This window comes from Aythya ferina, assembly GCF_964211825.1.
Source record: "Aythya ferina genome assembly, chromosome: 4".
Classification (NCBI taxonomy): domain Eukaryota; kingdom Metazoa; phylum Chordata; class Aves; order Anseriformes; family Anatidae; genus Aythya; species Aythya ferina.
In genome coordinates, this window is record NC_140300.1 from 25,799,234 (window position 1) to 25,824,519 (window position 25,286).

General features: G+C 36.1%; 1 protein-coding gene across 1 annotated transcript in view; it reads right to left on the minus strand.

Moving 5' to 3' along the window:
• Positions 1-927: 927 nt before the first annotated feature.
• The window catches only part of KCTD8 (potassium channel tetramerization domain containing 8), a 99,820-nt gene continuing 75,461 nt past the window's right edge, over positions 928-25,286 (minus strand). The window contains exon 2 of the mRNA XM_084519041.1: positions 928-2,232. Coding sequence (XP_084375167.1) covers positions 1,772-2,232 — 461 coding nt within the window. The 3' untranslated portion in view covers positions 928-1,771. The remainder of the gene's footprint in view (positions 2,233-25,286) is intronic.

Consider the following 25,286-nt stretch of genomic DNA (forward strand, 5'->3'; position numbering starts at 1 on the left):
AAAAGATAAAATGCTGGAGTAAACTGATTAGTTGAATGGGAAAGAGCAATAACCTCCAGATATTAATTATATATATTTATATTTATATTTATATTTATATTTATATTTATATTTATATTTATATTTATATTTAAGTAGTGAATGAAGTCACTGAGCTGCTATCAAAATTATGCAAAATTGCCTGTTAGGAGACTAAAAAATAATATAGGTATTAGGAATAATCTTGGAAATGGAAAAACAAGAAGCCCCATTTTGCCAGAAAAGCCGCCAGAAAGAAAACATTTCACATGCATACGTACAGTTCCTACTGAAGAATATGTATGGCATTGAATCCTGATAAATGTGTGGGATAAATACATATGTTTGTGCATTTATGCCCAGTGATAATTTCATGTGTGTAAGAACTCAACAGTTCTCCTGCAGACCCCAGCAGCCCTTACCCATTCCAAGTATGGCTGTCTGCACCACAGTTACCTTGTTATAATGAAAACCATATCAATTTTCCTCTATCTGCTTTGAGAAATTAGGTTTGTCACAGAAAAGACTATTCACAGAAAACTTTATTCTGTAAATGTGTAATTTTTCTGTGATATTTTAAACCCTCTGTTTTTAAGATGATTTTTGTGAACTTGTCAAGTTTGGACTGCTTTCAGTTCTGTTAGTGAAAACACTCCGTGTTTTAGTTCATTCCCCTCTGTAGCCTAGCATAGCTCTTCCTTCTGGAGTCTGTACTGTTGTTCTGATTAAATGGCACTGCACTAAACATTGTTCACCTACTCTTGAAACATGTGTGGTGTTTTCTTTTTTTTTTTTTTAGCAAAGTAGTTATGAAAACATTAAACAAAACAAAACAAAACAAAAACAATTTGCTTGAGTCTCTTTAAAAGAGAGAGGAGATAACAACAGACAAGAAAATCTACCAGATGGTTCTTTTAATAAATACATTAAAGTCTTTTTTATTTTTCTCCAATTTTAGCGACTAACATAACAGAAACTTTCAGACCATCAAACCAGTTTTCACAATCTGTCATAAGTTTGCATTTCACAGAAATAATCCTGACAAGCACTAATAGATGAACGTTGTTGGTGCAATAATAAAACAGTATAAGGCATATTTACACCATCCTTACATACAGAACACTGTACACACAAAAAAATCACAGACCCAGAACAAAGCAAATTCAATCCCTTAGACGTTTTACGTTTATAGGCTTGGTATCAAACAAATAATTCTCCAAGCAACAGACAACCTCTTGTTCTTGTGTGATTTATTTGTAACATTGTGCTCATGCAAAATAGGTATTTGCTTTATTGCATTAACATTGAAAGAACATTGGGAGTTAGTTCTGAAACCAGTTCAATCAAATTTTCAACCCTGTTTCCCTTCATCCATAGCAAGTCTGAGTCATTTTTATTTGTGACATAAAACGAGGCATTAACTGATGATTGAGATTTTTATTTGATAAATTTCAAAATGATAATGAAGCTCAACTGACTACAGTTCAAAAACCATCTTTCTTCACCATGCACATTTTTCTTTGCTATTATGAGGTGGTTAAGATGAGACACTTTTTTGTATTTTTAAGTTTCTATCTTTTTATATATATTTTTAAAGAAACCATGTACTATCCAACATCCACTGTTCACAGAAGGAAATAAGCAGCAGGAATAGCTCTGGTGGCAGAGTTGGCCAGGAGAAGGACATCAGTAAGTTAGTGGCAACTTATTAAACATCAAATGCCCCAGAGATACGTAATGAAAGAGTTGAGTACTATAACCCATATTTCTGTAAGAGTTCAGACTGCCAAGGACGTTTGCGCTCTGGAAAGTAATCTGGAATGTGGATTTTTTTAAAATCTTGGATGCATTTTCTCATTTCTTCCTCAACACTCAGCTTCTCACACACCTTCTTTTTGGAAAGATTTGTTTCTCTGGACTTGCTAATGAGAGTTTGAAAGAGTTCACTGTTCCTGCGTTTGTCTGGAGGTGGCATCCACTGCACTGGGGCCTTCTTAGATGGACGATCCAAAGTCAGAGTATTTGGCTGATGAGCTGTAGACTGCTGAGTGCTAGAAGCATTTTCTTGAGGAGTGCTTGCTTCTGAGTGGCTGTCACAACTTGAGGTGGACAACTCGTTGCAGGAAGTCCCACTTTCACTACCCTTGTCCAAGACTTTGTCGTGCTTCCTGTCCTCATGGTCTTGTTTCGGGGAAACAGTTCTCTGTGGTGGCCCTAATACAAGGCAGGAAAGAAAAAGTATTAAATATACATCGGATTACACAGAAAACTGATCAGCTGCCATTTAGAAAAACATGACACGGGGTCTCAGCTGAGACAAAATGGATGCATTTCCTTTTAGTCAAAAGAATTATGTCAGAGTGGTATGTGACTTCTAGGTCTGGTCCTACATGTGTGTTCAGTTGTCAATGTCCTCACACCTAAAAATGTTTTCAGCAAGAATTCAATGCCTGCCTAGGAAGAATCCAGGAAATTAAATGTGCATAATCCTCACTGATTATCTGCATCAGAAATCCCTGCCTGCAAATTTGAAAGAGTTATTTTGCCACCACATCCCAAGAAGTTTATAATGAGAAATTAGATTTTGTAGTATTGTGAAAATACTGCCATTCAATCTGCAATCCCTTTCCTTTGCTTAAGGAAAAATATTCCAAGGGCATTGATTTTTAATTTTAATTTTTATTTTCATTTTTATTTTTATTTTTTGAAACTCTAATTTATCTGTTCAGAACAGTCTACTGATGCCATGCCCTACAGATGTCAGCTATGCAGAAACCCCAGTCTCCAAAAGAGCATTAATCCTGGAATAACAGAGATCGTTCTGTACTGACAGTCTTTAGGCTTTTTATTATTATTGATTTATTTATTTTTGCCATATACTGATTTCACTCCTCTCCTACTGTCAGTTGTTATGCCAGATTTGCCTCAGTGCACGTACAGGATTAGGTTGTACATCTCTTACTGCACAAGCTGGCAAGGAAAAGGAGGCTACGAAGTTATCAGCAACGAAGCACTCTGTAGCAGCAGAGAGAGCAAGCTGATGGCCTATCAGCAGGAATTGCTCAGTGCTTCATGTGACTGAAAATGGGATCAAGGCTGTATTCTCTCCAGATATTATTTTTGCTTTGAAGTCTGGAGCAGAATTATGAATGTGAAGATGGTTGTCACTAAATCTGTACAAGTATTCTCACTTCCGAAAATTTATTTCAAAACTCCAGCTGTGATGTTATGCTGACATCATATAAACATCATGATGTCAGTTTGGGACACTATCTAAAACTCACAGAAATATGTACAGAGTTCAACAGGCTTCAGTTCAGAGCAAAGATGTTTAAACATCTAAATGAAAATTAAGAGCAGTATTTCAGTGACAGTTATGTGTCTGCTAGGACACAAAACTGTCCAAACAGCATCCAAATGTCTTATCAAACCTAGCTTATCCTTACAGTTTATCCAAACACCATGAGCATCAGTTACTGTCTTTGCCTGGACCAAACCTTTGGGTATGACAGCCCAACCCCAAGTTAGTGGGACAGAGTTGCAAGGAGATTTTTGAGTCACTTATTATTCTGTTTTTCAGAATTACAAATTAGAAATATAATTACAATTATAAAGAATGCAGGAGCAATACAAACACTCTAGTGTCTTTTTGACAGTGCCATTCAAAGGAATCTAAGGAATCTAAGAAGATGGCAGTATTTTATAAGAAACACAGGGGAAAACAAAACAAAACAAAGAAAAACACAAAAGCAAATATTTAATAAACTAACAAAGCAGCACTCAACAGTCTGCTTTTCTTTTGTTTAAGAGAGCATCCCAAGACACTGTGCCACATTTCTGTAGTCCACCTGGAGAAATCCATGAATAATCAAGATACAAAGAGAAGAGAAAACAATCCATCAGGGCTTGTGCTTACATTATTCAGAGTGGAAATCACAAGTGATTTTCTACTTCTTTAGTAGAAAATATTTAGTGCACGGCTGCAGAAATTTTCCTACTCTTTCTCTTCCAGAAACATGTTCACCTTCTTAAATAGATTTACATGCCTGCCTTCTATTATTGTATCTGGCATTTCACTTCATACCTCAAAACCATTGTATGAATATGCTAAATCTAGACAGTCAGCTGGCATCATGTAATTACTCTGCCTGTGCAGTATGCGATTATAAAACTGAGCAGTTAATCAGATAATGATTTCAGTATTGTTACTGTGATTTTCAATAACATAATTAACACCGATGTCTAGTTTACAATCATAGCTTCTTCAAATGTAACAACAGTCTGCAACTGAGAAATTAGTTTAGTGTTATCAACACCCTGTAGACTTCAACTCTCTTTCCTGACCATTTATTTTTTTTCTTTAACCACGTGAATCAAGATATTATGTCTAGTTGGTCTATTACTTCTTTATTGTTATTCCTTGTTTCTCCAGGGCTCAAACCTACACTCTACTAAGGATCTAATTCAAAAAAGTATTGAAACACACATACATACTTCCAAGAATATATAAAAAAAATAATCCATTTTACAGCTACAAGGTTATCCAAGTGCCTGATATTAGCAGGTATGTAAGTGTTTATTTGGATCAGGGTCCTGAGGTTCAGTACCTTACAGCACTGAATTGCCTAAATTCACAATGAATTTAATCCATACATAGGTTTCTCTCACACCTCTCCTTTTAACAGCTAACAGATAGTCCCTTGGAAAGAATTATCTATATGCTCCTGCACTTCTTTCTTGATAGCGCGTTATTAACAGAAGCAAAAGTCCTGCTGGATGAGAGGTTTTTGTTTTTGTTTTCTCACAGTATTTTACACCTGGTGAAACCCCCCAAAAATGTATAAATACATAATAAAGGGTCCTCAGAAGAAATTTGTTTTAATTTTCCAAATTAGGTATTATTGGATTCATTTAGATATCTGTTTCAGAAAGCAACTTCTTATTGCCCTTATTTGTGACTGAGATTGTGTGATGGGGTGCTGGCTCCACTATAACTTCTCAGCCCTTCCAAAATATCACCAAAGATGTTCATACAAGTCAGTCTACCTGGAAATATGTATTTTCCACAAGTATAGATAGAATAGGTCTATAGAATAGAAACTCAGAGAAAGTATATTTGCTCTACTGTGCATGTAACTAAAAAGCTTCACTGACTTCCAGCCTTCACCTGTTGCTCCTTCTCTTGCCCTTTCCAGAACCTCTTACCTGCTGCTGGTTCTCCAACTTAAGGGAAGCTAGAAGTCAGTCACTGCATTTTGGTCCTTTCCAACACATTCTCCTCTACCCCTGTATGTCTGGTTGTCCTCTCCACTGCCCAGTTCTCCCAATATTTCCCAGTTAACACTTCTCCGGGCACTTCCAATACATAGAATAGAATAATTGAGTTGGAAGTGACCTACAAAGATCAAGCCCAACTCTTGACCACTTCAGGACTAACCAGAAGTCAAAGCATATTATTATTAAGGGCATTTATCCAAATGCTTCTTGAATGCTGACAGGCATGGGGCATCAACCACCTTGCTAGGAAGCCTGTCAGAGTGTTTTACCACCCTGACAATAAAGAAAATCAAAAATGAAAACAGGAGGACAACAAGGCTTAAGCTGACTGATTCTCTTAGAAGGCTCGAAAACATGATAGCAAAGAGAACAAATGTTATTTTTATTTGTATTTATATACATATAAAAAAAATCTAACCCAACAACATGGTTTTCAATTTGATTCATAATTTTTGCATGAATGAGAATATTGGCAGTATGTGATTTGCATATGATTTTGCATGACATGCAGACTTTTTTTCTCATTGTTTTGCATAGCTACATAGGATTTCAGTCTGGTACACAGCCTTGTTAATATTCCTGAATGAAATTTTCTTCTACTTAGTTTCTCAAATTACATTATTACACAAATCCTATTGTTTTATGCTTTATTCTTAAAAATCTAAATAAAATAAACTATATTTAATATTCTATTGTAAAACAAAACAAAACAAAACAACAACAACAACAACAACAAAACCCTAATCAAATCCTATATTATGATGGACTCATCCATCTTGTATATCTACCTTTTTTATTACTTTTCACCAGCATTCTAAGTATTGCACTAATCTAAAAGCTTAGAGAAAAGTCACCTGTGAATTTTGATGACAGGTTACAATTACTCTGAGAACATTTTCATTAACAGACTTCTGAGTACTTAGTATGTTACTTTTTTGATAAAGGATTATGGTTGTTTTTTTTTTTTTTTGGTCTAATTTCACCTTTATTTTTTAAAAAGTTTTTTATTTGTATTTATTTATTTTAAGAGCTACAACAGGATAGCACTATAAACCCAATATATTTGAGTTTGCATTGTTACTCTGATTTTCAATAATATAATTAACACCAAAGTCTAGTTTACAATCACAAGGGTACATACTCTGTCCTTGTGAGGTCTCACTTGGAGTACTGCATCCAGGTTTGGTGCCCCCAGCACAAGAAGGAGTGGGTCCAAGGGTGGGCCATAAAGATGATCAGAGGCATAAATCTTTCTTCACCTCTTCTGTGAAGAAAGGTTGAGATACTTGGGGATGTTCAGCATGAAGAAAGGAAGGCACTGGGGTGACCTCACTGCAGCCTTTCAGTAAGGGGGCTTATAAAAAAAAGATGGAGAGCAACTTTTTGTTCAGACAGATAATGATAGGACAAGGGGGAAGGGTTTTAAACTAAAAGAGGGAAGAGTTAGATGTTAGCAAGAAGTTCTTCATTCAGAGGGTGGTGAGGCACTGGAAGGGGTTGCCCAGAGAAGCTATGGATGCCTCATCCCTGGAGGTTTTCAAGGCCAGCTTGGACAATGTCATGGGCAACCTGATCTAGAGGTAGCATCCCCACCCATGGTAGGAGAGTTGGAAATAAATAGTCTTTAAGGTCCCTTCCAACCCAAGCTGTTCTATGATTCTATGATGATCTGTGGCATATTAATGATATTTCAACTGATAGGAGAAAATCCAGCTAATTCCTTGAGACCATTATGGGATTCAGCTTGCCTCTTACTACTAGAATTGTAGGTTAAAACTAGCAACTGTAAGTTCTGTGCTATATCATCTTATTGAAATTTCTTCTGTGAACATACACATTTTGAAGAATAGTGCTTGATGGCAAAGAAGTTTACAAAAGGACCACTACACTCTGTCCTCTTAAATGCATAACAAAATCAAACTAAACAACTGTTCTATGGCCAGAAAAAAGAAATATAATATTTGTTGTGGTGTTTGCTTTTTTGTTGATGTTGTTTTTTAATAGCGAATACAATATTTAAAAAGCAAATAAATAAGTAAATAAGCAAATACTCAGTTTTCAGCTTGCATCTCATCTGGAACAAAATTTCAAACCAGTTTTTGGATTAAAAGCCAGATCCAAAAAATGCTTAGTATAAAATAGTGAAGTATTTTTCAGAAGGAGGATTGAAACTCAGATTTTCCTATTTTTCTTTCACCTTTGAGATGAGTGATCAATTGCTATGGGTAGCCAAATGCTCACATTTGTGTGTTCTTTGACCCAACTGAGTCAATGCAAAGTAGAATATCTTCAAACTGAAGAGAATATTCCCTTCACCTTCAATTACTCCAGTACCTTCAGGGTAATATATACATTTGGAAGTCGTGAGTTAACTTCCCTCAGGCACCAGAGAGAATTAGTATCTGTGAGGCTTTGATTTATTAATGCTTTAAGCCCTGAACTCTTGTATAAAAGGCCAATACTGTTGACAAACCAACTTCAGTACTTGGAGCAAAACCTAAACTTTATGTGACCTAAGAAAGCCAAGCAAGTCAGTTTGCAGATGAGACTGACACAGAAAAGTCTTGTGAATTGCAGCACAGCTTCCTTAACATGAAGAATAGCATTTAGGTTACTCACATCTTAACAAAACAGTTTTGTAAATATGACCTATGATCTGGCAAAGCTTCAAGTTCATGTCTTCAGGGTATGCAGATTAGTTTGTCTTCACAAACAAGCTGATTCTGATCTGTGAATCTGGTTCCAAAACTGCAGCCATTTAAAAAATATATATGTTTTAGATTAAAATATTGACCCCATTCAAGTCAGAGACAACATAATCTGTGACCTTAAGTTATAAAAAAATAATTTCAAAAGAAAGAGTATTCATTTTAGTGTGAATGTAAGATAAATAAATAAATAAATAAATCTTAGAATGAAAGTAATTTAATGGTGAAAGAAGAAGGGGTGAAAAGATACCGTCTTAAAGAAAAAGAAAAGATTTAGAAAGATATATTCTTATAACTTTTCAGTACTTAATTCAAAAAGTGTATTTTTACTGGCATCCCTGGAAAGTTCATCTTTAGGTGAAAACAAGCAAAATTATTGCAGATAATACTTTAGCCCCCAAATATTAGTGCAGGAACATGTGAAACTACTATGCTCTAAAGAAAACCTCACCACAGACTTAACTATCAGCTTCACTAACATACAGAACCTATGATAAATAATAGGATATTCAATGAATCACTGTAGTAAATTAAAAAAATTGTGATAAATTTATATATATATACATATATCATATACATGTATCATATACAAATATATATATATATATCATGGCAATTATGACAGATGAAGGAAAAATATATTCCTTGATTATTCTGATACATTTTACTACATTCAGAACTTAACAGGAAATACAAATTTCCTATTAAATTATTTCCTATTTATTTCAAATTTCCTATTTCATATTTTCATATTTCCTATTTTATTTCAAATTTCGTATTAAATTAAAATATGCTCAGGAGGTATCTCACACACTTTGATTCCAACACAAAATTTCAAAGTGTGAACTGTACACTTAATTGTTTGTGTTACACTTATTGTTAACATTTCAGAGCATTAGGATTTTTAGGAATGTTTATTTGTTGTTTGAATGCTTGGATATTTCAATAGGAAGAATATGTGTGTGATTGCACATTTGATGAAGCATTTTATTTAAATCCCCTTACCTGCCATGAAAAGTTTAAAAGGCACTGTGTAGAGATTTTGGCTGTACTGGGCATAGCTCTCACAGGAGAAATTACCCTTTAATAGTGTTAAACTTGGTGGTGTGTGAATGGATATGTGGTACTTGAAGAGAATGAACCAATTCATCTTTCAGATTAGTACCACATGCCTGTAAGTGATAAGTGCTCTGTCTCAAAAGAAAAACAAAGCAAAACAAAAAACGACATAAAAATATTTTTTCAGTCACATTTACTACCACCTGATGTTAAATTAACTTCTAGAAAAGTTATAGTAGAAGGAGTTAAAAAAATTGTTTATTTATTGAAAATTTCTTTGTTTACTTCCAGTAAAGCTTTATTTTAAATATTAACATTATTCATAATGTAAAGAGAGAACTAATGTAAAAAGGGAACTAACTTATATAGAGGGATGAAATTCTTTATAGATGGAACGACTGAAGCACTCTGATAAGCACTCACAATAAGCACTCTGATGTCCAACTTGAATTCATTAGATACTTCAACCTAATTTTGTTTGAACAAATAACAAAACCATACTCTTTCCATTTATTAGTTTTTTGACTGGGTTCTGTGGTAGGCAGAACAGTACATAAATATAGGAGAGAGTGAAATTCTAACACAATTTGTTGCATTCCAGTAAAATTAATGAAGAGTTCACAATTATAATCATTTTTAAATATATTAATCTGAAAATTATGAAGAAGTACTGAGAAATGTCATTTCTTGGACCCAAATCTGAAACTTTATTTAAGATAAATTTGATACTTAAGGACAACTTAAAAATGAGTGCATTGGTATATATGAAAATAACAATAACAACAACAACAAAAACTTTCATAAAAATCAGGCATCTTCCATACCTTCACTTGCAACAATGAATAGACCAAACTGTATTTCAGAAATATCTCAGCAACTTCTGGTAAACATCCTTGTCATTCATTTCCAAACTGTCAAGTAGGTTTGCACTCAGCTCTATGTGCTAATATTATCTGCCTCTTTTTGATTATTTTTCAGTGGCTAGCAGAATTAAGAGCTAAAATCTTTTGTTCTGTCCATGAGAAACGTTTATTAGTTTTCACAAAAAAAGAGCAATCCTATTCCTTAAAAAAAATAGTTAATTGATATTAAACTATACCAAATTATCTTCAAATTATTAATTTATTGATCTGAAATTTAATAAAACTTATCTAGGGTGATATTCTCAATTGACCACAAAAAGGAGTCAGGGGAACAGTATCAAAAGCAGGACATTTTATCATGCAGTTCTTATAAACTCCCTTAAGACTTCATTGCTTCTTTCCCCTAGCTGGTGCTGACAGAAAGCTTATCTTGTTACCATTGATCACTGGAAGAAAGTTCCTTGATGCAAATCCCAAGCTTCCAACTCCCTCTTTAAAGCTAAAAGTGTCTTCTCAATTCTTTCAACACCAGGATACTGGTCTAGATACTACAATAAAATCCCAGTTTCAAGGATCCAGATGTCTTTAAATTGTTCTAACTATTTTCTTGAAATTACTTCTACCACAGGTTTAAATTACAAGAAAAAAAAAAAAAAAAGTAGACAATGCACTTACAAAAGCTTTATGGGGGCAAAGGGGCAAAGAAAGACAATCATTCCATCTTCATATTGCAGAAACAAACCCTAGATGCATCTCCCTCCCAGGATTCACAGGACAAACTATACATTACTGATTAACCTATGGGTTTATAGACTTACTATTCTCTTTCCTATCCTGTATCCTTCCGCATTCAGAGAAAACAGCTGTTGGGCTGGGGAAGGACTTTTAGATACCTGTGCTTTCCTTGAATTTCTGAGGTTGTCAGATACTTGTGGCAATTTATCATTCACCTTCCTCACTCCTTTCCCCTTTCTTCTAAGAACATATTTAAGGGTAACCTAATCAGGAATTTCAGTCTGTCATCAACTGAATTGCTGGCTGCTTCCTTCTGCTTTGTAAATATTGATATTGGTTGGGCATCTGCTCAATTGTGAAATAGACTTTTAGCCACTGGATCTGTGTTTGGCAAAGCCCTAATAATAGCTTTAGGCAACATGAAGTTGAATCCCTTTCCACCAAGATAAGTAACACTCCTTTTTGAATGACTCACATTTTGTTTTTCCTAAATTAGTTTTAACTTCTCAGCTGTCAGATGTGGCTCCCCTGTGTGGCCACACAAATGTTTGTGCCAGAACAAAAGGCACCAAAGGGAAAGGAAACAATACAAGGGAAGGGATTGCACTTTTCAGAGAAGGCTTATGGCAACTTGAAACACACATGAAACTGTAACCTGTCTTTTTACTATACACACATACAGTAAATATACTGACTTAATAATGTCCTCATCAACATGTAGTTTACTTTCAATAAAAATATACTTGGAATGTAAAAAATATCCACTCAAATAAGATCTACCTACCACAAACTTATTTCAGTGGGACTTCAGTGATTCTGTCACTTCTGGAAACACTGCTATGTCCACAGAAGCTCAAAAATTATTTCAAGACTGAAGGAGAGGGATTACACAACAATATAAGGAATCTTTGTTTTGATATTTTCTTTTAATGTAAATGCATTCACAACTCTTACATTGATAAGAACTCTTCTCTTTGTGAAGGACAGAATGGGCAGAAAAAAAAAGGGGGGGGGGGAGGGGGAGAGATATAAACCATATGGGGACATTTTCCTCCACAATTTTACTTCCAGTTTGTCTGGTATCATCTCACATTTCTCTGCTCTGTCAATTACATTGTCAATCACTTTAGATAAAATGTGTAATATCCACCTCTTCCTTCAGTCTCTTTCAATTTCACAGGTTTCTTTCCTACTAGCATGCAAAATAAATTAATGTTAATGTGAATTTACAGAATGTGTATAAAACACACTAGCAGAACATTGCCAAAATACCACGCACTGGCTTGAGAAAAAGTGTCTCATTAAAGAAATAGTTTAGGCACCAGCAATTTTGGCAGGCTTACATGATACTAATGATAGCACTATAGGCAGTATTCAAGTACAAAATAATGAGAAACACACACTCAAAACGAGTCTGTATTTTAATTTTGATTACTGACAGCTAGCCGAGAATAAAATGCACAGTTTAAGAGTTCACAGTGAATTTTCCTAAGAGTTAAAGAACTAACAGAGTGGCAATTCAGAATATACTCAGATTATACTTGTATAGTTTTATGCCTTTCCTTCCAGGTTCTTGGGATGTGTCAATCTTCAAGAATTCTGTGAAATGTTTGTTGAAAGCTTTCCCTAAGTAACAGTGATGACCATCACTCTCTTACTTCTATGTACAAGCTTTGAAATACATTTCAGACTAACATTTCAGTAATAACAGTGCCATTCATCTATTTTATCATTAATGGCCGGTACATGGAAAATAAAGTAAAATAATATGTAATTAATGAGGCATCGCATCCTAAACTATGTAAAGCACATGCTGATAATAGCACGCTATCTTTAGATCCAAATTCCTAGATCAGCCTTATGGAACATTCAAAGCATTCACCCTAATAACTACAGAAAATGTGAAAACATGGAAAAAAACAGTCTTATTTATCTGGTATATATTTAAGTAAAATAAAAGTTATTAAACATTGAATTCACTCCACACATTTTCTCCTGTGCAAAAACAAAAAGATTTTGCAAATGATTTGTATCTAAAAATATTATATATCTACACTTCCTCAACCAAAATATTATGACTATATCACATAAACCCACAAACAGATACAAAGACTGAAGGTTGAATTCACTGAATGAATTCTCTTTGGGAAACAGTGAGACTGCACAGATCACAACTGCAGTGCAGTAAAGGCAATGTGAAATTCTTAACAGAAATCCTGAGTATTTGCAGAAGAGCAAACCAAATTTGTGACAACACAGAAGCAAAAGCATTTAAGGGACAGGAGTACACTGATCACATTTAAAAATTCAAAACATATTCCTATCAGCAATATTTGAAACATCACAAAATTTTTTCTTTCACTTGGATAATATGTGAAGATAAGTGTGGTGTCATATATCTTGAACTAACCCAAATATGCTATCATTTAATCTGATACAAGACGTAAAAATGAAGACCCAAAATGGATTTACCTTTATTAAAGATGTAGCTGGTATTAATAATAAATTTATTCCTCTTGCAGTTGCAGACTCTATGCTCTATTAATCACCTGCATTGTGCACAATGTAGTTGGGCTGCATCAGCATTAATTAATAGACAACCTTTGCCCCTAAACAGTTTAAAATCTAAGAACATGACAAGAAACAACAGATGGGAAGAGACAGATGGGAAAATACCAAAAAAATGCAGTTTTGGTCAGCATGATAGGCTGCTTGTCTCAGACCTCCAGCTGTCTAATCTTTTGTCAAGACTTATATGAGCAGCATAGAAACAGAGAGTTTTAAGGAGGATTTTGAAGGAGAATAACACAATAGCAGTCCAGATTTAAGAGGAATTTTCTCCCTCAAGTAAGAAGCAGTTTTAGCAATGACACGAATGTGAGCGATAGATAAAGTCACCATGGTCTAGTTGGAGCCATGAGTTACAATTACAACAGGAAATATGTGGGGCTAAGTGAAGATAGTCAACCAAATACCTGGAATGTGAGGACAAACAACCCACCTTTGACACAGAACTGAGAAATTTAATGTACGGACTGAGAAACAAGGATCAAAGCAATAAAATATATTTTTTTAAAAATAGTATTTATTTATTAACAGCACAGAGCACATGCTCTGTTAAGAGATAAAGGTGTGTTTTCCACAGTTACTTAAAGTTTGGATGGAAGAGGAGGAAAATAAAGACCACTTCTTAAAAGTATAATTAATTATCCATGTTTTTAAGCAAGCTCATTTAAGACTAAAAATCCATGTTGCTGTTAATATACACAAAAGTGCCTATAATCAGTTTTCACCCTATCACAAGAACCTGCTTCTTCAATCTATCTGAATTTAATTTATTTTGATAGGGTAGAAAATACCATTTGCCAGAATATTTTTGTGTCCTCTGTTATGTAGGCCAATGGAGCAGGCCGGTCCTGGTTAGCTTTTCCATGATTTCCCTCAACACTTCTTAGAGTACTCTCCTAAAACGCTTTCTTACACCACCCTAGCTCTTCCTAATGTAGTTCTCCCTTCTTCCTGCAGCACTAATCAACAGCTAAATTACACTAGACCTGTTCTGAGCACTTTTATGCTCTTAGGATTGGTCCTGTGGATACATGTATATTTACACTTCTGATTCTACTTAGCTTACATATGCTACACAATGCACGAATTTGTAAGCCAAGGGATCTTAGAGATCTTGTCTGCAATATTTATTTATTGCTTAAATCCCTTGTCAAAAATATTTGCTGCAAGGTGACATCTAGTTGTGTCCAATGGTTGTATTTACATGTAACATTTCCACCCCTGACCAAGTTAAAAATACACTGGTTCCCAGCCCAGAGGAAACTAAGATTAGGATAGGTAGGAGGAATTTATTCTCCCTTTATTTCCAAAGTTTCAGATATCTTATCAGGAGACACAATAAATATGCATTACTGAGATATTTAATCACTTAACACAGTTGCATGAATAAATTATGCCCATCTCAGACTGAAATGTGTTTATTTAAGCTCATTCTTTCTTGAAATATTAACTATATTTGAAAAGTTTTTAAATAATAAAAATGTTAAATAATAAAACATGCACTGATTTTCTACCATCCTGCAAATTGAATACAAAATGAGTCCAAAAGACTATAATTTCTTTCATTATTGTTAGAATTTTGGATTTTATGAAACATACCAAATCTTGTGAGATTCACAACACTTGTCTTATCAGTGCAGAAACATAGATAACTATTAGTCAATTATCTAATTTAGCCCTAACAGAGGCAAAACAAACAAACAAACTACAAGAATAAGTAAGAGAATTTCAGAGAGATACACATTCATTTATACATTTTACAGAAATTCCAGTAAATTATTTGAGTAATGTTTGAATTAAGAGTAGTAACAACATAAACAATAAAAGCAGAAAAGAAAAATATCTTTAATGTCATTTTGGGACAGTTGAAAGTACTATTGAAAGTTATTACTTTAGATTTCATCTGCCAAACAATTTTCATTTTAACATAATTTTCATTTTTCCTACCTAATAAGGAAAACAGTTCATAGAAAATTACAACCTCACTCTGATTATCACTAATAGTTCTGCCTCAGTGTGACCAATGTCAAGCCAATAATTGTTCTACCAGAATTTCATTAAATCTAAACTAATTTATTTTATTTTTCTGTCTTGGACCGGCTCAACAGAGGATTGGCCAGCAGATGGAATAATTACTTGGGAATATCATCACAAAAAAGTTACTGGGTTAGAATAGCAGCATTCAATGCATTTTAGCAAATAATCATTCATAATGAATATAATCTCATTTTGTATTAATTGGCATCTTCATTGCATTCATCTAAGAGCTATAATATCTTAGTTGTACAAAAATACTAAACCAAACATTAAGATTTAGAAGAAGATAAGGGGCAGCTGATATGAAACACTTCTTTCTTGTAATAACCTTAAGGTTTGGGAATATTTAGTCTTTCAGAATGAAATACTCATTTGTTTCCTTACAGGTGACAAAAAGAGCTTAGAGTGAGTCGTAGTTCTGCATTTGGAAGTTTCCAACAGCATCCCAAACTGAAACCTGCTTTTGACAACAGCTGAGGTGCTGTTTCTTTTCTGTCACGATCCAGAGATGACAAAAGACTATATGCATAAGACTGTCAGGGGTGTATGATGTAACTTCAGTAACTCGAACTTCCAAGTGCTATCTGTGTGGTGATTAATCAAGGAAAGGCCTACATGTTACTTTTCTTCTCGCTCTATTCCCCAGAAAGGAACCCAAGGTCAAAATACTCCTCTCTTTTATTGGCCTCAGGATTTTTGTACAAAATATTTTGCTTTCAACATCTTGTTTCTCTTAATATTACTCATGTGATTGCCTCAAATGCTAGTTTCATTTAACCAAGTTTTACCAATGCTAGCATATCTTTCCTAATGAGCTGTACATTGAGCTTTCAAATGCAACAAGACATTTACACTGAACAAATTGGTTTTGTGTCTGAAAATGTTATTTTCTTCTGCTTTTCAATGTCATTATGAACGTCAGTGTGCCCCTGCCTTGGTGCCTGAGTTTCTCCATCTGTTAAATGTGGGTGGTCTCTTCTGAAAATGTTTTCAAGATCTACTGCTGAAAATATTGTATGATAACTGGATACTCATAATATTAAACCAGAAGAAATCTCACTGAGATGGGTTACACAATAAAGTACAGCTTGGGCAAAGAGAAAGTAAAATCAAGATCATAAACTCAGTAACAAGTTTATTTCTTGAGACTATAAAAGATATCCCCTTTTTCTTACTTGGTTCCTGCTCTGCTAATGAGTGGTATGACTGTGGTTTGACAAATTTAGGAAAGCAAATGAAGTCTAAACACATGAGGTGACTACTCTGTCCTTAATGGAAAAGATGAACGAAGATCCAGTGATATTAAGATCCAGTTCTTCTGGCTGCTTCTGATTGACTTTGATTTTCACTCATCAATTGAAAGTTTATGACATTGTTCCTTTTAAAGAAAGTGCAAACAAATGTGGAAAAGAGGAAGAAAAATGTGCCAATATGGAATCCTGCATTTTTCACACACGATATTGTAACTTACATGCTGAAAAGCTAGCTTTCGTGTTATCCTTAGTATGCATGAATAGCAGAGCTTCAGAGCTGTCTGTATTCCAGACGAGGTCACAGATGTGAGATGAACACTGGTAGGAACTTTTTATTAACAGAACAAAAATGTTGAGGTTTCCCTTGAAAGAGAATGTATTTAAAACAGAAAAAATAAAAGAGGAACCAATTTCAGAACAGGAAATAGTTCTGTCTTTATTTCTCATTATCATTATGAGGGTGAAGATCCTTGGCAAAATATATTTGTAATATCCTAGTCATAGTGGAGGTTTTACATTTTTTAAGTATATGATGGACTAAAACAAATTTGCTTCTTCTCTTGCTCAGGATTTTTGTGATTTTTGCTTTTTAAATTTTTGACTCTTGTTTTAAGACATTTTTTGTCATTTCAGCAAGTATACGTAAGTCTTATACTAAGTCTTTAATATTTTAAAGATGAAATCCACATAAGTTAAAAAAAAATATTGAATTAACTTCCAATACTTTGGAAATTATCCGTTTTTTTTTTTCCTTTTCTTTTTTTTTTTTTTGGTCTGTAACACAACTGAACCAATAGTTCTACAGATTATTATTTTATTATATATTTCTGAAGCTATTTAAAGTCTTTATGTGAAAGACTAAAGCAAAGAAAGGGGCAAAGAATATGGACCATTTTAACGAGCATGGTAAAGTAATTAGAATAAGAGTATTTATGGATTGTGCAGTATCTATGGATAATGTAGACATAGATAATGCAGTACTAAAAATATAGATACAGGAATACATTGCTACTAATGGTAAGACATTATATAATATAAAATATGACACATTTTTCCTCAGCAGGTGGAGGCAGGCAATTATTTTACAATCACCATATCCTTTGCTTCCTACTGCTATTGTTTGCTCAGTAATGAGAATTTCAGTTCTGGCACATTCATAGGGATACATTTTTGATAGCATGGATCAGATCCTGATCTGAGTTGCAGTACTGTAAATATAACTTCATTTCAGCAATGCTGAAAATGAAGGAGGTGCTTTGGTCTTTCACCAAACTTAAAACAGAACATGAGTTCACTGACAACATCTCATTTATTATCATACATCAACCTGAATATATGCAAAAGAGACACAGTGCTATATTCAGCAATGTTATAGTTGGACCTGGAGGAACTTAACACCTCTGAAACTTCTCTGTTTCAAAAAACTCAGAAATGCCTTCATAGTCATCATCAAACAGCGCTGCTAGGATTGGAACCATTGTATCGCTCTTGCAGTTCATTTTTATTGTTTGTGTATTGTATTTAGATATGTTTTTAAAGCATAGCTACTAGGAAAGGATTCATCATTTTTAGATGATGAATTATTTTCTGCCTTGTGGAACAATCTCAGTAGGCGGTCCAGGAACACAGACATTGAAAGCTAAAAGCCTGGAAAATAGAAAACTCTGCTATACATTGCACAGTGAAGCAGTAGCTGAGGTAGCTGAGTCAGGTTTCTCAGGATGACAATTTTGGAGTTGTCTAAGTTCCAGCATATATACTTAAATCTTTTTTTTTTTTTTTTTTTAATGTGGTTTTCAGTTTTTCCTAACTGGAACATAGCTTAGAGATGTTTCCAAAACATTCACTTGATTGAATGCTACTCTCCTGTCATCTGTCATGTAAGCAATGAAAATTTTGAAAAAATTCCAGTCATGTTTTCCTCCTTCATATTTCTTTAATAAAGGCTTCACTAAGTATATTCAATATCTCAGTTTAGCCAAAATAAAAGGAAAAACTTATGGCAGGGAAGTAAATGAGTTAAAGAGGCTTGGAAATAGTAGTATATGGTAGTGTATGGTAGTATAAGGTACTATATGGTAGCATATGTGGCAGCTTGATTCCTTAACCCTTGTCCAAGCCTGGATGTCAGGACAAAGTAGATTGATGTGAGAGCCCTCTTTTCCAGAAAAAAAATAAAGCTCTTACTTGCATCAAGGGACACATTGAGAATTGGCTCAGTTTATACAGAAGCAAATATTGCCTGATATGCACAATTTCAGACATAAGAAATAGCGATAGTCACTGAATGGGAGTCCACAGCATCAAACTAAACCCCCTCTGTGAGCAGCATGTCTTTTCAGGATTAACAATTTATGAAGTTAATGCAAATCTAAGTATGCAGCTGTCCTTTTCTATTTTTAATAAACAAAAAGAAAATGTCATGAAGCAAAGGGGGGGAAAAGCTGTTTCTCAGCTGCAACTGCACAGAAAACAGTGGCAACATTATTCTTCGGGCTGTAAAATTGTACTAACCAGTTTTGTCATGGATCTTAAGAATACAAGATAGGCCCAAACATTTTAACTCAATTTATTGTGCCTTCATGTTATTATTAGTGTCCTTTGAATGAACTTATTTTAACTGATAGTAAAATAAATATGAGTTTATGTGTCATGGCTTTGCATAAACAAGCATTGCTGCTCTAAATATTCCAAGATTTCATTGACTTTTCTTGATGTTTTATGCAAGAATTAATATAAATAATGTCTTAGTTTCCTTAGGCATTTAAGCATGAAGAATTCTTAACCGCTTTGCAAAATTATATACACGAAGGAAAAACTTGCAGCATTTGAGTGCTGCAGTCCTCTGAGTGGGCTTTGTGTAAATATACATATTTTTCTGCTTGCCATGGGTTTCTTACACTTTGGTGATGGGTGTGCTATAAATACGTTGATAGGAATAGAATCTGCAGCTGCATGAAGAGATGAATTCTGAGTAATAAATATTTTGCTAAGGCATCAGCACAACTTCTCACTCATTTGAAGAGTATTGTGAAACTTTTGCAGCAATGATCTGCAAAAAGCCAGACAAGAGGAGGACAGATACACAAATACAAAGGTGGCAACCTCTGACTAAATGGGAGGTGAAGATGCACTGCAAATTGAATTGTTAAGCTAGAGAAAAGTGACAAGTGGTTTCCCTTAGGAATCATTCTTGAGACGAGTGTCTCATTTAGTATTTGTAGTAATGACCTCTGCACAGAAGCATGCTGCTAAAATGTGTTGTTGACACAAAGCTGCAAGATACTTCCATTAAAAGGGAAGCTGGAGAAATGAACTGATGCTGAAGACCAAAAATGTTAAAAACAGGATGAAATAGAATGGTATAAAAGGCATCTTAAACATTATTAACAAGAATTTCTTCCCTAAGTATCTGAGGTGGAAACAAAAGGATAGGAAATAATTGGTTGTGCTAATTGATCACAGTGCCTCTGAACAAAGTAATACAGACATTAAAGAATAAGATGTATGCAATTCCTGAGTATGACAAGTCATGCATACCCAGAAGAAAGTACTGAACAGCTCTAAAGGGAAGACCTGACCCAGAATACCACATTTAATTACAACTTCCCACACTCTTGAAAGACAATTTCAAATCAAAGGAGATGTAGAAAGAGCTTCTATCTAAATTTTTTTCCTTCCTTCCTTCCTTCCTTCCTTCCTTCCTTCCTTCCTTCCTTCCTTCCTTCCTTCCTTCCTTCCTTCCTTCCTTTTTTTTTTTTTTTTGGAAACAGACATTACAGTGCTGGAAAAAAAAAAAAAGTTGATTTTAACCAATTATGAATATAGTAGTAGCTTTTTAACATGCAAAACAACACAGTTTTGAAATTTGAAACATTTGTTAACAGGATGCCATGTGGTCGGTTGTGTGATATAGTACAGGAACAAATTCAGTAAAATGGCAATTGTCCTCAAGCCACATCTATGATGAGACATCCAGATCAGCTACAGCTTTGGATTTGCCTAGATATTTTCCTATTGGTAATTCTCAAAGGGCTTTTACTAAATGAGAATTAACCACAACAAAAAAAATGGGTTTCCTTGAGTCGTTTCTGCTGGAGGCTACCAGATTTTTTTTTTTTTTTCTCAGATTAGCAAAACTTTTCCACTCCAAGTGACCCAGTGATGGTACAAGGCAGATGCAATATCCCTTCCTTTTCTCAGCCTATATAAAAGATCACAGTGTCCAAGCTTAAGAACAAACAAATCAAACACGTGCAGTCACGCCACCCTGTCAGAAAAGAAGCTGGTGAGCTATACACAAAATATTTATTAAAAAATCCTACATCTTACTCACAAACAAACAAAACACCCTCCCCTATAGGTGTTTCTGAGAATTTGTTAGCTCCCAGTAGCACGTGTATTACATGTGTGATGTTGAGAATATGGGGATCTTGGCCAAGCTCTAAGACCAAGACTGCATGCCTTCCCAAACAAGAAGAGGCTACAAAATATTTTGAAGTCAGATGAGAATAATGAGAAAAACCCAGAGTCAAAAAAGTATTTCACAGTTCAAACTCTGTACTGATAGGAGAAAAGATGAAGCTGCATTAGAAGAGCTTCTGGATTCAACTAACTTTCATTATCTATTTAAAGCTATACATACACATGATTTTCTTGATCACTTGGAAACAGAAACCTGTCCTAACAGCCCGGTTTGGGTGTAATGGTAGTGGGTCCACTTTTCAGTGAAACCGTGTCATCATTGTGATAAATTAGTGGGGGGGGGTTTGTTCATTGTCTTTGAGGAATTTGGAGAATCTGCTGAGGAGATAAGGTTGTACAATTGAATGGCCTCGATAAAGGGGGACGATTAAGCAGATACCAGGAGGGGGTGTTGGGTGAACATCCTTGAGTAAAACCAGACTCTGTAAAACTCCTTACCACAAGACATCCTTTTTGCCGCTTCACTTCCCCCACCTGAACACGAAGCAGAGGAACAACGACCCCCCTCTCAACAATAGACTGCGCAGCCTCAGCCAGTTCAACAAGTCCTGATAAGCTGGAATTCAACTGCTATAAAACAGCAACACTGAAAAGGGAAGGTGTGTGCTGTTGCGGAGCGGAGACTCCCCAGCCGCCCAGCGCTGTTTTGCTTGTGTCTGCTTACTTGATTAATAAAATAATTTCAATAGACCAGTAAATTGTGTGGTCTAATTTATAACAATTTGGTGCCGTGACTCGGATAAAGGCATCAGACTGAGGCGCATTTCAGGGGAGGCGCCCCGCCGAGTTCGGCGGCCCCTGAGAACGCAGGCCTCACTCGGGACCTTTTACCGACGAACCCTAAATTAGACACAAGCAAATAAAACCGGTAAACCTCAGGCAACCTTTGTGCACGAAGACCGAACGAAGACTCAGAGGAGGAGTGAGTAAAAAACGATAGGCCGGTGTTCCGTTCGGTTGGGGTTGGGTTTCCCAGAGTGTGACAACTGAGACGTCCAATTGCGGACGAAGCGAGAGCGGACCCCTCGGTAGTGCGGTTCCCACATCCCGCGAGGGACTGGGCCACGAAAAGGGGGAGCGTGTGTGTGTGTGTGTGAGGGCACTCTGGAAGATGGGCCAGAAAAAGAGTAAGCTTTCTGGTTCCATGGGTGGGGGAAATAGTGGTAAGGATATGTCCTCCATTCCCCCCGATAGTCCTCTAGGAATAATGATTAAAAATTGGAATGATTCCCCTTCTAGGCGGGGAAAGAGTAAAATTAAAATGATTCATTATTGTGTGGAAGTGTGGGGCAATAAACCCATTAAAGGGGACAGTGTCTTCTGGCCCCCGTTTGGCTCCTTCGAAGATTGGATATGCCAGGCCCTAAATATTTATGTAAACTCGAAGGAACCTTACAGCTCAGAGGAAAGTGAATATGCGCACCTCTGGATAAACACAGATACGAGGACGCGCTTATACCCTTTAAAGGAAAAAGAGGGGCGCAAAAAGAGGAGAGAAGATCTGGAAACTCCGATAATACCTCCGCCCTATAGTCCTCCCCCCGAGCCCACGGCTCCCGCTCTGAATGTACATAGTGATTCAGAGTCAGACTCTGATCAGGAGCCACGGGGACCTACAACTAGGAGCCGAGCTAGAAACCGAGAACTGGCTCCTCGACAGGGATTATACCCTTTGCGAGAAATAGCAATGGGAGGTCCTCAGCCAGGAATGGGATACGTGGTAGTTCCCATTAATTCGGGAGATGTAAGAGATTTTAAAAAGGAAATGGGAAGTTTATTAGAAGACCCATTAGGGGTGGCAGAGCGAGTAGACCAATTCCTGGGACCAAATATATATACGTGGGAAGAACTACAATCAATCCTGGGAATACTTTTTACATCAGAAGAAAGAGGTATGATCAGGAGAGCGGGAATGCGGATTTGGGATCAGCAACATCAACAAGGGCCGGCTGCTGATATTAAATGGCCAATGCAGCCGCCAAATTGGAATAATCAGGACCCAGTACACCGGGGTCATATGCAAGACTTAAGAACTATTATCATTCAGGGTATAAGAGAATCCGTCCCCAGGGGGCAGAATATAAATAAGGCCTTTAATGAACAACAAAAAAAAGATGAAACTCCAACAGAGTGGTTGGAAAGACTGCGAAAAAGTCTGCAGTTATATAGTGGTCTGGATCCAGGAACCCCTGTAGGGGAGGCCTTGCTTAAAACACAATTTGTGGCAAAATCCTGGACAGATATTAGGAAGAAGTTGGAAAAGATAGAGGATTGGCAGGACAGAGGACTAGATGAGCTGTTAAGAGAAGCTCAGAAAGTGTATGTGAGAAGGGAAGATGAAAGGGAGAGAAAACAGGTACGAATTATGGTAGCTGCAGTGCAAGAGGGATTAAGAGTAAAGGAACAAAGGTGGAAATCAGGAAGGGATAGAGAAGAGAGAAATAATGATCAGAGGAAAAGAGATGTGACCTGTTTTTACTCAGAAAGGGTCACCTGAGAGCGACTTGTCGACAGAGGAAGGAGGACGAGAGAATGTTTAAAAATGAATAGGGGTGTCAGGGGCTCTATCTGCTGGGGACCCGAAGAAATAACGAGCCCTTGATAAAGTTAAGAGTGGGTCCTCAGCGCGAGGAAATGGAGTTCCTCATTGATACAGGTGCCGAGAGATCTACAGTCCAGACCTTGCCGTCGGGTTGTCAGACCTCAGGGGATAAGGTACAAGTAATTGGTGCAAAGGGGGAACCTTTTGGGGTTCCTGTCATAAAAGAGGTAGTTATTGAAATGGGTCCTAAGAGAGTCATCGGACACTTACTATTGGTACCCGAAGCCGAATACAACTTATTGGGCAGAGATTTGATAATAGAATTAGGCATTAGTTTAGAAATAGTTGAGGAAAAATTAACAATTAAATTATGCCCTCTTCAGGTAGAAGATGAGGAGAAAATAAATCCTGAAGTCTGGTACACCCCGAACAGTGTAGGAAAATTAAACATTAAACCTTTTGAAATAACGATCAAATACCCGGAGACACCCATAAGAATTAAACAATATCCTTTGTCTGAGGAAGGTCGACGGGGACTAAAGCCCGAAATTCAAAGATTATTACAGCAAGGCTTATTGGAGCCCTGCATGTCCCCTTTTAATACTCCCATTCTGCCAGTACGGAAAAAGGACGGCAAATATCGATTAGTACATGACCTTAGAGAAATCAATAAGAGAACTGTGACCAGGTTCCCTGTAGTAGCGAACCCACATACTCTTTTAAGCCAGCTCCATCCCGAAGATAGATGGTATAGTGTGATAGATTTAAAAGATGCATTCTGGGCATGTCCCCTAGATGAAAATAGCCGGGACTATTTTGCTTTCGAGTGGGAAGACCCTGATACGCATAGGAAACAGCAATTGAGGTGGACGGTCCTGCCTCAGGGATTCACAGAATCCCCCAATTTGTTTGGACAAGCTCTGGAGAAAATTTTGCAGGACTATGACAAAGTGCCCGGAACTACAATGATACAGTATGTAGATGATTTATTGATAGCAGGAAGGGATGAGCAGGTTGTAAGACAAGCAAGTATCCAATTGTTAAATTTTCTCAGTTTACAAGGATTAAAGGTTTCAAAGCCTAAATTACAGTTTGTAGAAGAGGAAGTGAAATATTTGGGTCATTTGTTGAATAAAGGAACTAAAAAGTTAGATCCGGAAAGAGTCCGAGGGATTTTAGAATTAAAACCCCCAACCACAAAGAGACAGGTCCGGCAATTATTGGGGCTAACCGGATACTGCAGACAATGGATAGAGGATTACAGTGGAAAGGTCAAATTCTTATACAATAAACTAAATAGGGATGGGCTCCTCAAATGGACAAAAGATGATGAGGAGCAGCTGCAGAAATTGAAAGAAGAACTTATAAATCCTCCAGTCCTCAGTTTTCCCGAATTAAAGAAACCCATTTTCTTGTTTGTAAATAGCTCAGAAGGCACTGCCTATGGAGTGCTTGCACAGGAATGGGCAGGCAGCAAAAAACCTGTGGCATACTTATCGAAATTATTAGACCCCGTTAGTAGGGGATGGCCTAGCTGCTTGCAAGCAATAGTAGCAGCTGCCTTACTAGTAGAAGAGGCTCAGAAGATAACTTTTGGAGGAGAAATTAAAGTGATCTCCCCTCATAACATACGTGGGGTCCTACAGCAAAAAGCCGAAAAATGGATTACGGACGCTAGGTTGTTAAAATATGAAGGAATCTTGATTTCTTCTCCAAAACTGACTTTAGAAACAACATCAGT